Source organism: Rosa rugosa, chromosome 1 (assembly GCF_958449725.1).
Source record: "Rosa rugosa chromosome 1, drRosRugo1.1, whole genome shotgun sequence".
NCBI classification, from domain to species: domain Eukaryota; kingdom Viridiplantae; phylum Streptophyta; class Magnoliopsida; order Rosales; family Rosaceae; genus Rosa; species Rosa rugosa.
In genome coordinates this window covers 48,083,310-48,097,618 of record NC_084820.1, presented here as the reverse complement: position 1 = coordinate 48,097,618, position 14,309 = coordinate 48,083,310, and the positions used below count along the sequence as shown (strand labels likewise).

The following is a 14,309-nucleotide window of genomic DNA, read 5'->3' as shown; positions in this document are numbered from 1 at the left end:
GCGCACAAATAGCGACTCCATTTGCTTTAACATAGCAGTGACATAGCGGAAAGATAACTCGATATGTACCCCGAGTACAACATAGCATAATTACCAGCTTTAACACAGTTTTCCTCTTATGTTGCCGCCGAAAAGTAAATCCGACGACACTTAGTCTCACCCTGCCACTAGGCGGTAGCACCCATTTGATGAAGCAAAAAGGTCGCCGCCGACTTAGAGCAGACAAGGCACGTAGAGTGCATACCTAGGCACGTAGCCCAACTAGGCCTACACAATATATGTAGGATTTTATTGGTCGCATAAAGCGTATCCAACCTAGACAACTTAACAAAATAAGAATTATTAAAAATAAAACAGCTTGGGCCGGACCCAAACAGCAATAAAATATAAATATAACAGTAAATAAAATTAAATCTAGAGCCCAAGCCCAGGCCCAACAAGGAATATGCAGGGTTCCAGCCCAAACCAGCTACACCACAGCCATACCAACACCGCCGCCACCACAACGCCACCATCACCGCGCCTCTGCCGTGACCCGATCTCCGTCCAGAGCCCAGCCACCATAACGGTCAGATCGTCGCCCAATCTGACCCCCAGAAACTGAAGCACCGGTGAAGACAACGAACCACCAGAGCCACAGAACGACACCATGGCCACAACGACGCAAATCCTCCACCTCATCCCTCCAATCCGCATGTCCCCTGCCAAGCCATGCGTCCTATTCCATCATCCAACACACTCAACCCCAGATCAGAACGGATCCGATTGGGATCGAGTGGATCCATCACCTCGACAACGGCCAACACTCGGTCAGCCCCATCCTCACCATCTGAGAGAATCATTGCTCCGAAGGCTAGAGCCCGTCCGGCTGCACGCTCCACACACCGACGAGGCCAGAGGCCCGCGCCGACGAGGGTGCGCCGGCGGACGAGAGAACGTGGTAGCGAGGAGAAACCTAGCGTTTAGAGAGAGAATTGCTTCGTAGAAATGTTTCTCAAAAATACTACTTAAATACGTCAAGTAGCAAAAAATATTTGATATAAAAATTTAAAAGCAATGTATAAAAGTCACATTTGATTACATAATAGAATCTTTTTGTATAATTCTTGTCTATGAACGAATAAAATTGGTATTTTTTTTTTTAAAATGGTTTGGAATCCAACCTACCTGGGAGGCTTCCCCACGTCCGGTTTCATTTATTATATTAAAATTATGTCTCGGGGGGAACATAAAACCTGAAACCCAAGTTACAGAAAAACACTTACAATAATCCTCATAGTACATCATGAATAATAGTAGGAGTCTCATCAAACCAAACATTATCAATGGAAAATAAACTAGCTAGGTGAGAAAGTCTATATGCTACATCATTTGCTTCACGGAAAATATGACAAATTCTAACTGATTGAAAAGCAGACATATAATCTTTACAATCATCTAAAACTCGAGTTACCTCTAAGAAATTTTTCTCTTCACTTTGGAGGGCAGCAATTAGATGGGTTGAGTCACTTTCAATATCTACTTCCGTCCAACCTTGGCGTATAGAAGACCACCTCTACACGCCTTCGCTTCCATGTTTAGAGCCGAGTGTGCATGTACAAAATGTCTTGCCATAGCCGCAATGCTCATACCCGCATCATTTCTGACTACCACACCAATCCCACCATTACCACTATCCTCTTTAAAAACTCCATCAATATTGACTTTTAGTCTACCACTGGGTAGGTTCTGCCACCTAGTCATTGGCCTGTTCTTCTTCTTACACGCCTTGGGGTGATACTTCTGGTACTCCAATTGATTGACGCACCAATGGATTAAGTGCATGGGTCTAAAATGGCCATTCTTCCACAACACGTTGGTTCTCTCCCTCCGGACCAACCATAATGCCAAACAAAAGAAATCAATTTTATCACCATGCAAAATGTCTAGCATATCTAAAATCCAAGACTTCACGCAACGTGGTAGGTGATCTTGAGCATTTAATTTCAAAGGACCATAAGAGAAAAAATTGGTATAAGAGAAAGAAAAAAGAAAAAAAAAAACAAAAAAATCTTCTAATTGCCCAAAAAAGAAAAGAAATAATGTGACAGAAGAAAAAAAGGTACTAGCAAGTCACTTTAGGGCGATAAAAATGGCAGAGGTTGATTGGTGGTTAGTCAGTAGTCACTAGTCAGTACCAAGCAGACGTGAGCCGATCCACACACATCTCACGTTTCAGAATCTTCCTTCCTAACCAAGATAGCATTTCCCTTCACCCGTACCAAAGCTCCAAACTCCCAGTTCGCAACTCTGTCTTTTTCCCAAAATGCCCCCCGCGTCAGAACTTTTAGATATCTCCGTAATTATCTTTTCCTTTTATTCGTCATTAACCTTCTCCCCAAGTCTTTCTCTTTCAATTTATGACGGCATTATTATACAAAAGCCCCAAAATCTCTTCTAGGGTTTCACGAGTAATAAGATCCCTTCCCCCCTCCCTCTTTTAGTTTTTGCCAAATTTGAGCTTCTAGGGTTTGGTTTTTGCGAGCCTGTACATATTTACCGCTTGATTTTGTTTTTCCGAACCCGAATTCTTGTTTTTCGAGGAAGATTGGGCTTGACTCCAGTGAAGTTTCTTTGCTCTGATTACTTTTTTTTTTTTCTAGGGCTTTTTGATTTGGATTTGTGAGGTTTGGGGATTTAGGGTTTTTGTTTGGTGTGAGAGTTTGAATTTGATGGCTACGGTGGGGGAGGAAGATGTGGAGTACGAGAGTGATCCAGAGGAGGTTAAACGATCGCTGGCGATGAGGAGGCGGGCGGCGGCGAGCGACGATGAGGAAGGTGAAGGAGAGGGGAGGGAGAAATCGAGGCCGGATCGGAGGGTTCCCATTCACTCTGATGATGAATCGGACGATCAGGGTGGGGCAGCGGAGTATGATGACGACGAAGAATTGGTAGAAGACGAAGAAGAAGAAGAAGAGATTGATGAGGAAGAAGAGGAGGAACAAGAGCCTATTCATGAGGCCGCCTATGTGGACAGAGGGCGTGAAGGTGAGATTAGGACTGAGGTTTTGGCGGTGAAGGAATCGGAGGGCGGTGATGGGACGAGGTCTGTGGATGGAGTGGTGGATGAGCATGGAGAGAATCAGGCCGGGGAAGGTGAGGAGGAGGAGGAGGAGAAGAAGGAGAATGAACCCTTTGCAGTGCCCACAGCTGGGGCGTTTTATATGCATGATGACCGATTCAGGGACAATGCCGGTGGTCGGAACAGGTATGAGTATGACTCATAGTTTACAGTCTGTTGGAATGTAGGTAACTTGTATTAGTGCTTGATCATCCATCATTTTTTTTTTCATTATATTCACTTGTCCAGATTCTCAGTTAGTTAGCTATTTTCTCATGCGCGTATAAATTGTGGTGTATGAATGAAAGTTATTTGATTGGAGATATAGTCATACAGGCCTTAAATGATACTAATGTGTGCATACTTAGGTGGCTTTTGACTTTTCTGATGTTATTTATTTTCTTTCTAAATTACTGTCCGATGGATATGTTAGGCCTTTTTTCCGGGTTAGGTGTTAAGCTTCGTATGTTCTATTTGAAAAAATGCCTCCGGAATGATTGGGAGTGGATAAAGAAAAAAAAAGAGTAGCTCTATCTGTTCTATTGGCAATCACAGTGTCTTTCCTACTCTTGTTACCTGATCATTTATGAGGATGGTCTCTGTTCATGTTTCCTAGTTCAATAAGATGCTGATCTGTCTGTGTTGCAATTTAGTGGCAACTTCGTCTCTCGACTTTGCTCTGCATGATTTTCATCATTGCTGTATCATGTGTAGAGTTTCAGTCCTCAAAATCTTCATCCACCAACGCTGTATAGTATAATGGTTTTGCTGAAGTGTGTGATTTGCTTTATAATATAATGGTTTTGCTGTACAGTTATCAATAAAATTAAGGACTTCTGGTAGATATCTTCCTGAGGTGTGTGATTTGAAATAGAAGTATAACCTGAATTGGATGGAATTGCTTCATCGTTGTGACATTTCATCATTTCATCCATTTCTCTTGTATTTGTTCAATTTCATACAATGTGATTCCCCATCCTCCATTTCCCTCCTCCCCTGGTATCTCTATGTTTTGGTTTATAATGAGCAATAATTTAATTATTTTTTCTCCAAATAGGCGAACGCATGGTGGAAGGAAGCTATGGGAGTCTAAAGATGACAGGAAGTGGGGGCATGACAAGTTTGAGGAGATAACTTTGCACGAAAGGCACCACGAAGAGGTAATTGTTGTGTACATCAACATTCTGCAAAGTAGTGTGTTGTAAAGGCCTCCATCTATCTCTCTCCTGACATTCTGATTTATAATTTTATACTATAACAATTCAGGGCAGGAGACCTTCTAGGGGAAATTTTCGGGGTAGAGGAAGAAACCGAGGTATTGATCGTGGGTACGCTACAGGAAACAGGTCTAAAGAGTATGAGAATAATAATCAGAGACCGGTACCCAAGGGTGTGAGAGGGAGAGGGCCCAGAAGATATGAACCTGCTTTTAGGAATAACAGACAGACGCCTTCCACACAAAATAGACAGTGAGTACAATTTATTCTTATAGTACGAATCATTTATTTTCTTTCTATGTCCTGTTTTACTTGCAAATAGCTCACAATGGTTGTATTTCCAGGTCTGGAAGGCCTGTTGACAAAACTTCACAAACTAATTCAGAGAGGACTTTTGCTCCCCCATCGAATGCAGAATCTGACTCAGTTCCTGCTAGGAAAAATGTCTTTGCATCAAGCCTGAATTCAGCTTCTCCTCCTTTTTATCCATCAGGATCCTCCAATAAGGAGATCAATCTTAATCAAAAAAGGGATGCACATGCTGGGAGTGCTAAGAGGAATGCTCGTCCATCTGTATCAGAGGAAAATTTTTCTGGGCGACAAACCAATGCATATCTGCGAGGGAAGAATGTAGCTCAATCTGTTGGCGTTGGAATGGAAAAGCTTTATATTGATGATTCGAAGAATCCAGGAGCTGGGAAGACATTGACCACTGTACAAATGCCATCATCTGGGTCTTCAATTGTCAACACTACTCAACCTTCTCAGTCTAGGGTTCAGGGAAGGGGTGCTGTCACAGGACAGATGAGTTATCGACCTGTCGTTTCTCAGAACCAGATGCCAAGAGCTCCATCACAACAGTTCCATGCTGTTCAGCGTAATCCCGTCCAAAATCGGTCCCAACTAGCTCTTCAAGCTCCTCCCCAGCAGGTGGGACAACGCCCTGGAAGTGGATCTCAAGCCTCCTCTCCACCTAAAACACCTGGAGAAGTTGAACCTGCAGATTCAAGTAAATCTAAAGGTGCACTAGTTGCAAAGGGAAAAGGCAGTGCTCAAGGTAATGGAAGGGGAGCACTTACTTACAATGGGGCTCAGGTTATTGGGGCCTCTGGAGGCATGGGTGTCAATCATGGAGATCAGAACTTTCCTGGGACTCCTGCCTTTTTGCCTGGTAAACTTTATTGGCCATCTCTGCAGTTTTACTTTTTTGAAATGAAGTGGTACATTTTCAGCAAAGCATACTTATAAGCTAAAGCTTAATTTATTACCTCACAACATATTTCCTCAAGAAAAAAATTGTAAACTCTTTTGTTTGTGTTTACGACACAAGATGTACATTGTACTGTTTTTGCTTCCAAAACTTGAGATGCCCATGGAATGTTTCAAGTATCTTACCTGATTGGTTGGTTTTACAGTTATGCAATTTGGCGGCCAGCACCCTGGGGGTATGGGAGTTCCTGCTGTTGGCATGGCATTCCCTGGATATGTTGCTCAGCCACAACTTGGTGGTGGTATGGGAAATTCTGAAATGACCTGGTATGATAATTTATATACCGGTGCAATATACTTTTTCTGTTTCATCTTCTTTACATTTTGTAATTATCGAGAGTTTGATATCTTATTTAGGTCATTGCGTGGTTGACTTCTTTGATATTCAGTTTGTTCTTTGTAAGAAAACTTTGTTAAATAGATTTTGGAGTCTAGTTTTTTGCTTCAGAGAGGGTAACTTTTATTTGCATCTTTTATCATATTTTTCTAGGAAAGATACCTTCATGGAGTGTATTATTTCTCTCTTGTAGTAAGGTGTTGATGATTAAGTTTCTGAACATTTCAGGTTGCCTGTATTAGCGGGTGCTGCAGGAGCTTTAGGGGCTGCCTATTGTCCGCCCTATATTACTGTTGATGGTTCTTATCATGCTCGCCCGTCAGGACAGACATCTGTGGGTTCCTTGAGGTTGGTGGAATTATTATTGTTGAAGGGTTTTTTTTTCTTTTTCTTTAATTGGTTTTATTGTTATTTTATTTAGAGATACATTCATATGTTCTCTTCTGAATGTTTGTGTTAATTTGCAGCAAAGAAAATAATGCAAACAAAACCAATAATGAATGGAAGCCTTCACAAAAACCTGGTATGACATTATCTTACCTTGGTTTGGCCGTTAATCACTTCTGATAATGATTATATTGTGGTAGATTACAATAGTTATTTTACTTTGGTTTTTCCTTTTTCTTAATTCAGAAATAGTGGGCGATGATTATGGGCAGCGACAAAACAAGCCTCGTAGGCAAGTTCCTTGTGCCTAATGTGTTTTCATATGCAAATTTCTGCTTTCCAAAATCAATTGCATCTGATCCTCCAGGGTTGGGTTAGAGAGGTTTACAAAATGATGCTATGTTTTTCTGCCTTTTGGTCTGATGTGATTTTTTTATTTTTTTTTAACTTGCAGATATTCACAGATGAATGTCGCCAGTGAAGTTCTTCAAAATAATACGGAGCTTGTTTGATAAAACAGATAAAGGTTCTATCCTGCCCGAATTTAACTTTTCTGTTATTTTGGGCATCGCAAAGTTCTGAGTTGTGATCATATGGTGCTGCAGGCCTTCATCTAGGCCCTTTGTGATCTTCAGCTTATGTTCTGGAGCACTTTGGGCCAATGTGTTCCAAGATATCTTAGGTACTAAGTCTTAGTCTGGTTTTCTACTGCTTTAAATATTTAACCATGAGAACAAATATTGAAGTTTTCTTGTACAAATACTATTTTCAAATTCTCTCTTCATTCTTTTTGCATCAGAAAACAAGTAACTAGATATTCTGCCCAAATGTCTTCCATTAATAGTAGTGTTTCCAGTAACGTCTAATATCAGAACTAATCATTTCTGAAACTGAATGGTTCACTTTTTTTTTTTTTTCATTTTTTTTTTCAAGGTATTTCTGGATGCATTTTACTGCTTAAATATTTTGTTTCTATGCTCATCTTTTTACTTGTCATTCCTTTTTCCTCCTATTCTTGCAGTTGTGTATGACAAACACCTGCTCATGCTGCACTCAATTTAAGATCATCAATATTGCGGCTTGACGGGTGGCAGTTCCTTGTTTGAATGTTCGGTAAGACTTGGTTAGGAATGAAGTTTATAGTCTTGGTATTTGATGATTGGCAGTTTACAATTGGGATAATCCTTTTCTTATGGTTGTTTCCAGGTTTTCTTGTGGTTTGGTTTTCAGTTGAAAAGCTCGTGAGAAATGTAGACGGCTTTCTCATAAACTACTATATAGAAGAAAATTGGAAAAGTGCAAGAATTATTGTGCAGCAGCAGTTTGCTTAGTAGAATTCATCAAGTTCCTTTTATCTCTAAAAATGTTGCATTGCATTTTTATTTTTTCTTTCCATTTGTTATGACCTTGGTGATAGTTTTCATTGCTTTGAGAGTATTGGAATTTTTCTTTCTTAGTTCTCCTGACTATGGAACTATAACGATGCTGTAATCAGAGTTGCTATTATAAGTCTATTATTGATGTTTTTCTTGCTTTCTTATTCTTTGACTATAGCACAATTGTGTTGTCCCTATGAAAAGGAAAGGTTGTTAGTGGCCTCATAATTGTTTCAATTTAATTAGTTGTTTATGCACAAGGATTGATTTTCAGTGTTTTCTTAATAGAAATCTGTTAATGGAATCATTACTCTGATAGTGACGAGTTTGCTAACAATCCTTTGTAGTCTTGCGGTGACACTTGTTGCCATTTTTGCCACAGTTTCAGAGACTCCATCCACAATTCATGAAAGTAGAATTAGTACAGATCTATTATGATGATGGTAGTACGGTGTCATTTTCTAACTAAATCATGAATGAAAAAGTTGAACTCTTTTCTATCACTAAAAGTGGCTTGAAAATAAGACGATGAGAGTAGAAAGTAGGTGGTGGCTAGGGCTTTTGAAATGATTTGTGGTTTCGAAGTGTAAGACTCAAGTAAATGTGAGTAAATAAAGTGTTGAATGAACAAAAACTATGATTTGTTGTTTTGAAGTGTAAGATCGAAGTAACTCACATAAAGTGTCCTATGAACAAAGGCCGAGTATGAATTCGGAGTGTAGATAGCATAGAATCCGTTTCTGAGAAGAGAATCTATAATGTGGATGAAATGCACGTTACGAAGTAGAGCAGTGAGCACGAGTGCCAAAGATAAAAACAAAAGAAATGTTACCTCAACAGGAAATTATTATATGCACCGAATGACCCAACACTTATAAGATGATCTCAACCCTTGATATTTATAATTAATATTTATATTAATAACCTAATAGTGTATTTAATATAATCTAACCATTCATTTATGTCGGTGCACTAAATCCTCCCCATGCCTCAACGTGCTGACATTTATGCGAGCAGGACTTATGGATCTTCACTTTAACAAATACATATACAGATCGGAGGGCCAGGATTGGCTGTGAGACCCACCGACGACACCGGGGGACCCACAGATTTCTAATATATATATCATTACCAGGTGCTCAATTACACTCTGCCTGCAAAAGCCCTCAGATCCCAGAGGGGTCCACGTAGCCAGGTGAGACTCATCCCCCACTCACCGGTCAGAAACACCTGTTTCTTGATAGCCCCTGCCGTAGCGTAGCAGTACCGGGACGTCTGTTTGAAATCCGCTCACACGGGTTTGACTGGCACGTGCGATCAAATAGTTGCAGGCAGGGCGGTTCAGACAGTCTCTCTCTCTCTCTCTCTCTCTCTCTCTCTGAAAGCTTAAGCTCTAATCACTAGTATTATTTCAGTGACTCTGGAGCTATCTGCTTAAGTTTGAGAGGCGGAGGTCGGATCTTCAGAAGCGGAAGGTGCAGAGAATCCAGGTAAGTTTCTCTCTCAACTCTACTACTCGTATTGAGACGAAAATGCTTACTCTCGATCAACTCTCTCAAGTCAAGTCAAGTATTTTTATGGCTTCAGATTTGAATCAATTGGATCATTCTTTGGTAACTAGATAGCTTTTCTGATCTTGCTTCAGTAATTGGACCATCACTTCTGAGAAAGTATACTGAAAAATGAAAAACAGAAATCAAGTCTACGATCATCGCTTTAACGTTTTTGTGGCTTTAGGATTTTTATTTTTTTTTTCAATGACGGAAAAGGTAAAGAAAATAAAGTATTGGATCTTATTATGTTATTATTTTGAGTGGCGAGGAGTGAGTTTTACTGAGATTAGTTCATACTTTCCTTTTGTTGATTCGAGCTACGGTGGTTCATTGTTTCTCAACATTTGCTCGATCATTCTGCTGTATCTGGAAAATGTGTTCCTGCACCCATTGACTGAGATTGACCTGTTTATGTGCTCTTACAGGAACTGTACCCATTTAAGTGGTGGTTTTCTTCAAACAATGTGGTTTAAGTTTCTCGGTGGGGTAAATTAGTCAAAGAAACCAAATGGAGGAAGGCAGTCAAGGAGACTATAAGTCATCGAGGGGAGTTGGAAGTTTTAAGTCTGCATTGTCAGGGCGATCAAGTCCGCGAAACTCTCCCTCATTTCGGAGATTGCACTCAAGCCGTACTCCCCGAAGAGAAGCTAGAACTAGTGGAGGTGTACAGTGGTTTCGGAGCAATCGGTTACTGTTTTGGTTGTTATTGATTACTCTTTGGGCTTATCTTGGATTTTATTTTCAGTCAAGTTGGGCGCATAGCAATAACAAGGAGAACTTTCTGGGGGTTGGAAATGAAGCAAGCAATGAGAAGCCAGATGATTTGCTTGTCAATGACAGTCCGGTGGCACTGAAGAATGAGACTGCTCAAAGTCAACCGAAAGCTGGTAAAAGCATAGACGTGGTTTTGGCAAAAAAAGATAATGGAGTTGCATCTCGTAGGAGCCTGAGTTCAAAGAAGAAGAGTAAGAAAGCAGCTCGTGGTAAAGCTCGTGGAAAGCCCAAGAAAACTGTGGAGGTTGAAGTCCATGAGATGGAGGAGCAGGAACCGGACATTCCTAAGACCAATACATCTTATGGGATGCTTGTTGGTCCATTTGGTTCTGCGGAGGATAGAATTCTGGAATGGAGTCCTAAAATACGATCTGGAACCTGTGACAGGAAGGGGGACTTTGCACGTCTTGTATGGTCAAGGAGATTTCTGTTAATATTCCATGAACTTTCAATGACTGGGGCACCCCTTTCAATGATGGAGCTGGCAACAGAGCTTTTGAGCTGTGGAGCCACAGTTTCTGCTGTAGTTCTTAGCAAGAAGGGTGGCTTGATGCCAGAGCTTACTAGGAGAAAAATCAAGGTGCTTGAAGACAAAGTAGATCATAGCTTCAAAACTGCCATGAAACAAGATCTCGTTATTGCCGGGTCAGCAGTCTGTGCATCATGGATTGGTGAGCACCATTTGCCAGAAAGTCGTTAGTGTCATTGTAAAGTTCTTACGTAATGTAGTTTGCTGATCTCAAGTGTTTTGAAGATGCATAGTAGCAAGGATAAACTATACCTCATTTTCTTTCAGTTTAGAAATAGTATGTTGCAATGTGGCTATACAGAACAGTGACTAGATAGTGTATTTGCCCTGTTGATGTTGACCAGGGACTAGAGTAACTATGATTTCTGTGCTCTTAAACTGCACTGGTGTCAAACAGTACGCTTCCATTAAATATTCCCAGTCCTCTAATGAAAGTTAGTAATTTTGTTGCAGAATTTCCTGCTAGGATTATTAAACTTTTTGAAATTGGTCCCGTCCTGGTGATCATTTAGTTGTAAATAGTTATGCCACTGTCCTGAGTTGAATCAGACATGTTGCCTGATTAATTTTTCTGGGTGTGAAGTTTGCATTTTTGTGTTGACCAGGCTGACATGCTTTGCTCCCTCCATTCTGATATAGATTGATGTGAGCATTATCCATTGTTTCAGTAGTTCTATTTTACACAATAGAGTGAATATGACTAAATGATTAACCAGTTGAATATTCATATCATGCTCTGACACCTTATTTGATTGTGGTTATGCCTCATCTTTCTTTCCACTAGGCATCTGGTTTAAGTATTTAAATCAGTATACCTGTCAGCAATTTGTGATCTTGTGTGTACATGGATCTCTTGTTTGAACACTTAATTTTCTATTTGTGCATCTTTTTCCTTAAAACTTTTTTTACTGCTTTAACTACCCCTTTGCTATTTTGAATGTGGATAAAAGCATCACTCTTAAGCATGAAAGTTAATTTGCTTTAGCTCCTTTTGCATGTATCTTGGGGAAACCTATTAATATACAATCATGAATTTTTCAGATCAATACATTGATAAGTTCCCAGCTGGTGCAAGTCAAATTGCTTGGTGGATCATGGAAAACCGGAGAGAATACTTTGATAGGGCAAAGGTTGTGCTGGACCGAGTGAAAATGCTGGCTTTTCTATCAGAATCACAGTCAAAACAATGGCTAGAGTGGTGTGAAGAAGAAAAGATTAAGCTGAGGTCTCAGCCGGCAGTTGTGCCACTCTCTATTAATGATGAACTAGCATTTGTAGCTGGTATAGGTTGTTCGCTTAATACTCCATCTTCTAGTACTGAGAAGATGCTAGAGAAAAGGCAGTTATTGCGAGATGCAGTTAGGAAGGAGATGGGGTTAACAGATACTGATATGCTTGTGATATCTCTAAGCAGTATAAACCCTGGAAAGGGCCAGCTCTTGTTTCTTAACTCAGCATGCTTGGTGATAGAAGAAGAACCTCAGCCAGCTAATTCTAAGATAAAAAATGCAGTACGTAAGGGTCGAGTCCGTTCTGCCTTGGCTAAAAAGCATCACTTAAGAGCTTTGCTTCAAGGAATAAATGATCATGGTGTATTATCAAATGGATTTCCACTGTCCACTGAATCTAGTGTCCACTTGAAAGAAGACCAGAAGAAACATTTGCTGTTACATAATCGCTTTGCCTCTGTTGATGATACAGGTGCCTTGAACTTCGATGTCACTCACAAAAGGAAAGTGTTGGCAGCTAATGGAGGAACAGTGAAACAATCTGCCAAATTTCTTATTGGTTCTGTTGGATCTAAGAGCAATAAGGTGGTTTATGTCAAAGAACTTTTAAGTTTTCTCTCTCAGCATTCAAACTTGTCAAAGTCGGTGCTGTGGACTCCCGCAACCACGCGTGTAGCCGCACTATACTCTGCAGCTGATGTTTATGTCATGAACTCTCAGGTGATCCGTCTTCGTAGTCTCTTGTAATATATGTGAATGCTGAGGTACTCTCTGTTCTATGACTAATATTGAATAGCTATATTTTGCTATCTAATGCTTAATTATGAAAAAACATGAAAAAAAGAAGAAGAAGAGGTAGTATGATGTAACCAATTTAAACAGAGTACAATGTCTTCGATGTGAGCATGTTATGTTAGTATTGCTTGTTCTACAATATGATTCATTTACTTTGCCGAGACTCTAAATGTTTGAATAAAAACATAATACAATTTCAATTTCTCAATGTGTAACACATCTTCCATTGCATATTAAGATGGAGTTAGTACAAGACTACTATCGTACCTATTTAAATGGAATATCTTGTCATGTATATGGTTCATTTCTTTTTCACTTAAGTTGAATTTGTAGTCTTTATTTATGCTTTGTACTCGTTCGATAATTGTATTGTTATGTACTAAATCAGAAAGTGATATATAAATGTTGTACAGGGTCTGGGAGAAACTTTTGGGAGAGTGACAATTGAAGCCATGGCATTTGGTCTTCCGGTATGATCTTACTTGATTTTATTCCTCATCCTAAGTCACTAGTATGGTTTTTATCCTGCTGACATATGGTCTCACCCACAATATAAATATGCAAAGACATTCTATGACTGTTGTACGGTTTAATATTGTCTTCTGCCCGTCTTCTACTGCTAGCTTAAGGTTAAGAACAATGTAGGTCATACTCCAAAATGGGAAAATAAGAAGTATGTATTAGATGACAACCGGATTGTTGATGGTAGACACCCAAAACTACGCTTCCCTATTCAGATCAGTGAACCTGCTATTGTTGCAAAATGGGTTGTGGTTATCTGGATTTACTGGCACTATAGTAGTATAGCTGTGTTATTATATTACAAAAGAAAAAAGAGCACAATATTCCCTCACACAAAATTGAATTGGAGACAATGATGAAACAACAGTGATCTTTTGCGTAGATTATAGGACTGCATGCTTAATTGCTTATCTTTGTGTGTTCCTGCACTAAAACAAAAAACACACCGTGTAGAGTTTTACAGAGATAAAAGATTTGTTTCTGTCCAAAAGATCTACAGAATATAAAAGGCTGTTTGAAGCAGAATGCATGAGTTAAAAGCTAAAACAATTGCATATTGTTTAAATAATATCATTCTTATTCATTTTGTATGAGGTTGAATCTCAAATGCAAGTCCCATGCTGCCTAGATTTGTCCACCAGGCCGGCCTTGATAGATTAATTGATTTCATTTTTTTGGATCAGGTGCTTGGAACAGATGCTGGGGGCACAAAAGAGATTGTCGACCACAATGTGACAGGTCTGCTTCATCCTCTGGGGCATCCCGGTACTCCAGTCCTAGCTAAAAATCTCCGGTTTTTGCTGAAAAACCCAGAATTAAGGAAGCAAATGGGATTGAAAGGAAGAGAAAAGGTAGAGAGGATGTACCTAAAGCGGCACATGTACAAGAAATTTGTTGGCGTTCTTCTCAAGTGCATGAGACCCAAATAAACATCCACCATTCAGACATCTCTCATTCTTTTATTGCTTCGGAATTTCAGAGGGTGCTGTGAGTGCAGAAATTATGTTCCTCCGCCCAATTGGATATGATAGTAATACCAAGTGTTGCAATTATTTTGAGGAAATGCAAGAAATGTTTTGGTTGGTGGAGAGCTTATTGGTCTGAATTCTGAAACTTGAATATCAAGCTGAAAGCAAATTTGCTTGTCCCATGTGTATTTCATTTCTATGAGAATCTAAGATCAGAAACCTAGCCATAATAATTTCATAAGAAAAATAAAAT

The 14,309-nt window shown here is 39.8% G+C and overlaps 2 protein-coding genes across 5 annotated transcripts; both read left to right on the top strand.

The window, feature by feature from the left end:
* The first annotated feature begins 2,289 nt into the window (after positions 1 to 2,289).
* Positions 2,290 to 7,850, top strand: LOC133725178 (protein MLN51 homolog). 3 transcript variants are annotated; one of them, XM_062152318.1, is made up of 13 exons: positions 2,291 to 2,450; positions 2,643 to 3,247; positions 4,158 to 4,260; positions 4,367 to 4,569; positions 4,662 to 5,488; positions 5,733 to 5,853; positions 6,152 to 6,271; positions 6,391 to 6,446; positions 6,557 to 6,602; positions 6,765 to 6,836; positions 6,916 to 6,992; positions 7,332 to 7,423; positions 7,517 to 7,850. In XM_062152318.1, the coding sequence occupies exons 1-10, from the start codon at positions 2,400 to 2,402 to the stop codon at positions 6,820 to 6,822; spliced, it is 2,190 nt and encodes a 729-aa protein (XP_062008302.1). In that variant the 5' UTR covers positions 2,291 to 2,399; the 3' UTR covers positions 6,823 to 6,836; positions 6,916 to 6,992; positions 7,332 to 7,423; positions 7,517 to 7,850. The 3 variants fall into 3 exon arrangements, with proteins under 3 accessions (XP_062008303.1, XP_062008302.1, XP_062008301.1); XM_062152319.1 differs by lacking the exon at positions 6,916 to 6,992 and having other exon boundaries at positions 2,290 to 2,450; XM_062152317.1 differs by having other exon boundaries at positions 2,292 to 2,450; positions 6,765 to 6,992.
* Positions 7,851 to 8,840: 990 nt separating this feature from the next.
* Positions 8,841 to 14,236, top strand: LOC133725176 (uncharacterized). 2 transcript variants are annotated; one of them, XR_009854289.1, is made up of 5 exons: positions 8,841 to 9,176; positions 9,665 to 10,684; positions 11,584 to 12,535; positions 12,980 to 13,036; positions 13,772 to 13,854. XR_009854289.1 is itself a non-coding variant. In XM_062152315.1 (5 exons), the coding sequence occupies exons 2-5, from the start codon at positions 9,748 to 9,750 to the stop codon at positions 14,015 to 14,017; spliced, it is 2,148 nt and encodes a 715-aa protein (XP_062008299.1). In that variant the 5' UTR covers positions 8,842 to 9,176; positions 9,665 to 9,747; the 3' UTR covers positions 14,018 to 14,236. The 2 variants fall into 2 exon arrangements, 1 of the variants encoding a protein (XP_062008299.1); XM_062152315.1 differs by having other exon boundaries at positions 8,842 to 9,176; positions 11,584 to 12,491; positions 13,772 to 14,236.
* The last annotated feature ends 73 nt before the right edge of the window (positions 14,237 to 14,309 follow it).

Coding starts and splice junctions, on each gene's coding strand:
- LOC133725178 (XM_062152319.1), top strand. CDS start 2,400: ATGACGGCATTATTATACAAAAGCCCCAAAATCTCTTCTAGGGTTTCA. Junction 5,854..6,151: donor GGAAATTCTGAAATGACCTG/GTATGATAATTT, acceptor TGAACATTTCAG/GTTGCCTGTATTAGCGGGTG. Junction 6,447..6,556: donor GAAGCCTTCACAAAAACCTG/GTATGACATTAT, acceptor TTCTTAATTCAG/AAATAGTGGGCGATGATTAT.
- LOC133725176 (XM_062152315.1), top strand. CDS start 9,748: ATGGAGGAAGGCAGTCAAGGAGACTATAAGTCATCGAGGGGAGTTGGA. Junction 12,492..12,979: donor TTTATGTCATGAACTCTCAG/GTGATCCGTCTT, acceptor AATGTTGTACAG/GGTCTGGGAGAAACTTTTGG. Junction 13,037..13,771: donor CCATGGCATTTGGTCTTCCG/GTATGATCTTAC, acceptor TTTTTGGATCAG/GTGCTTGGAACAGATGCTGG.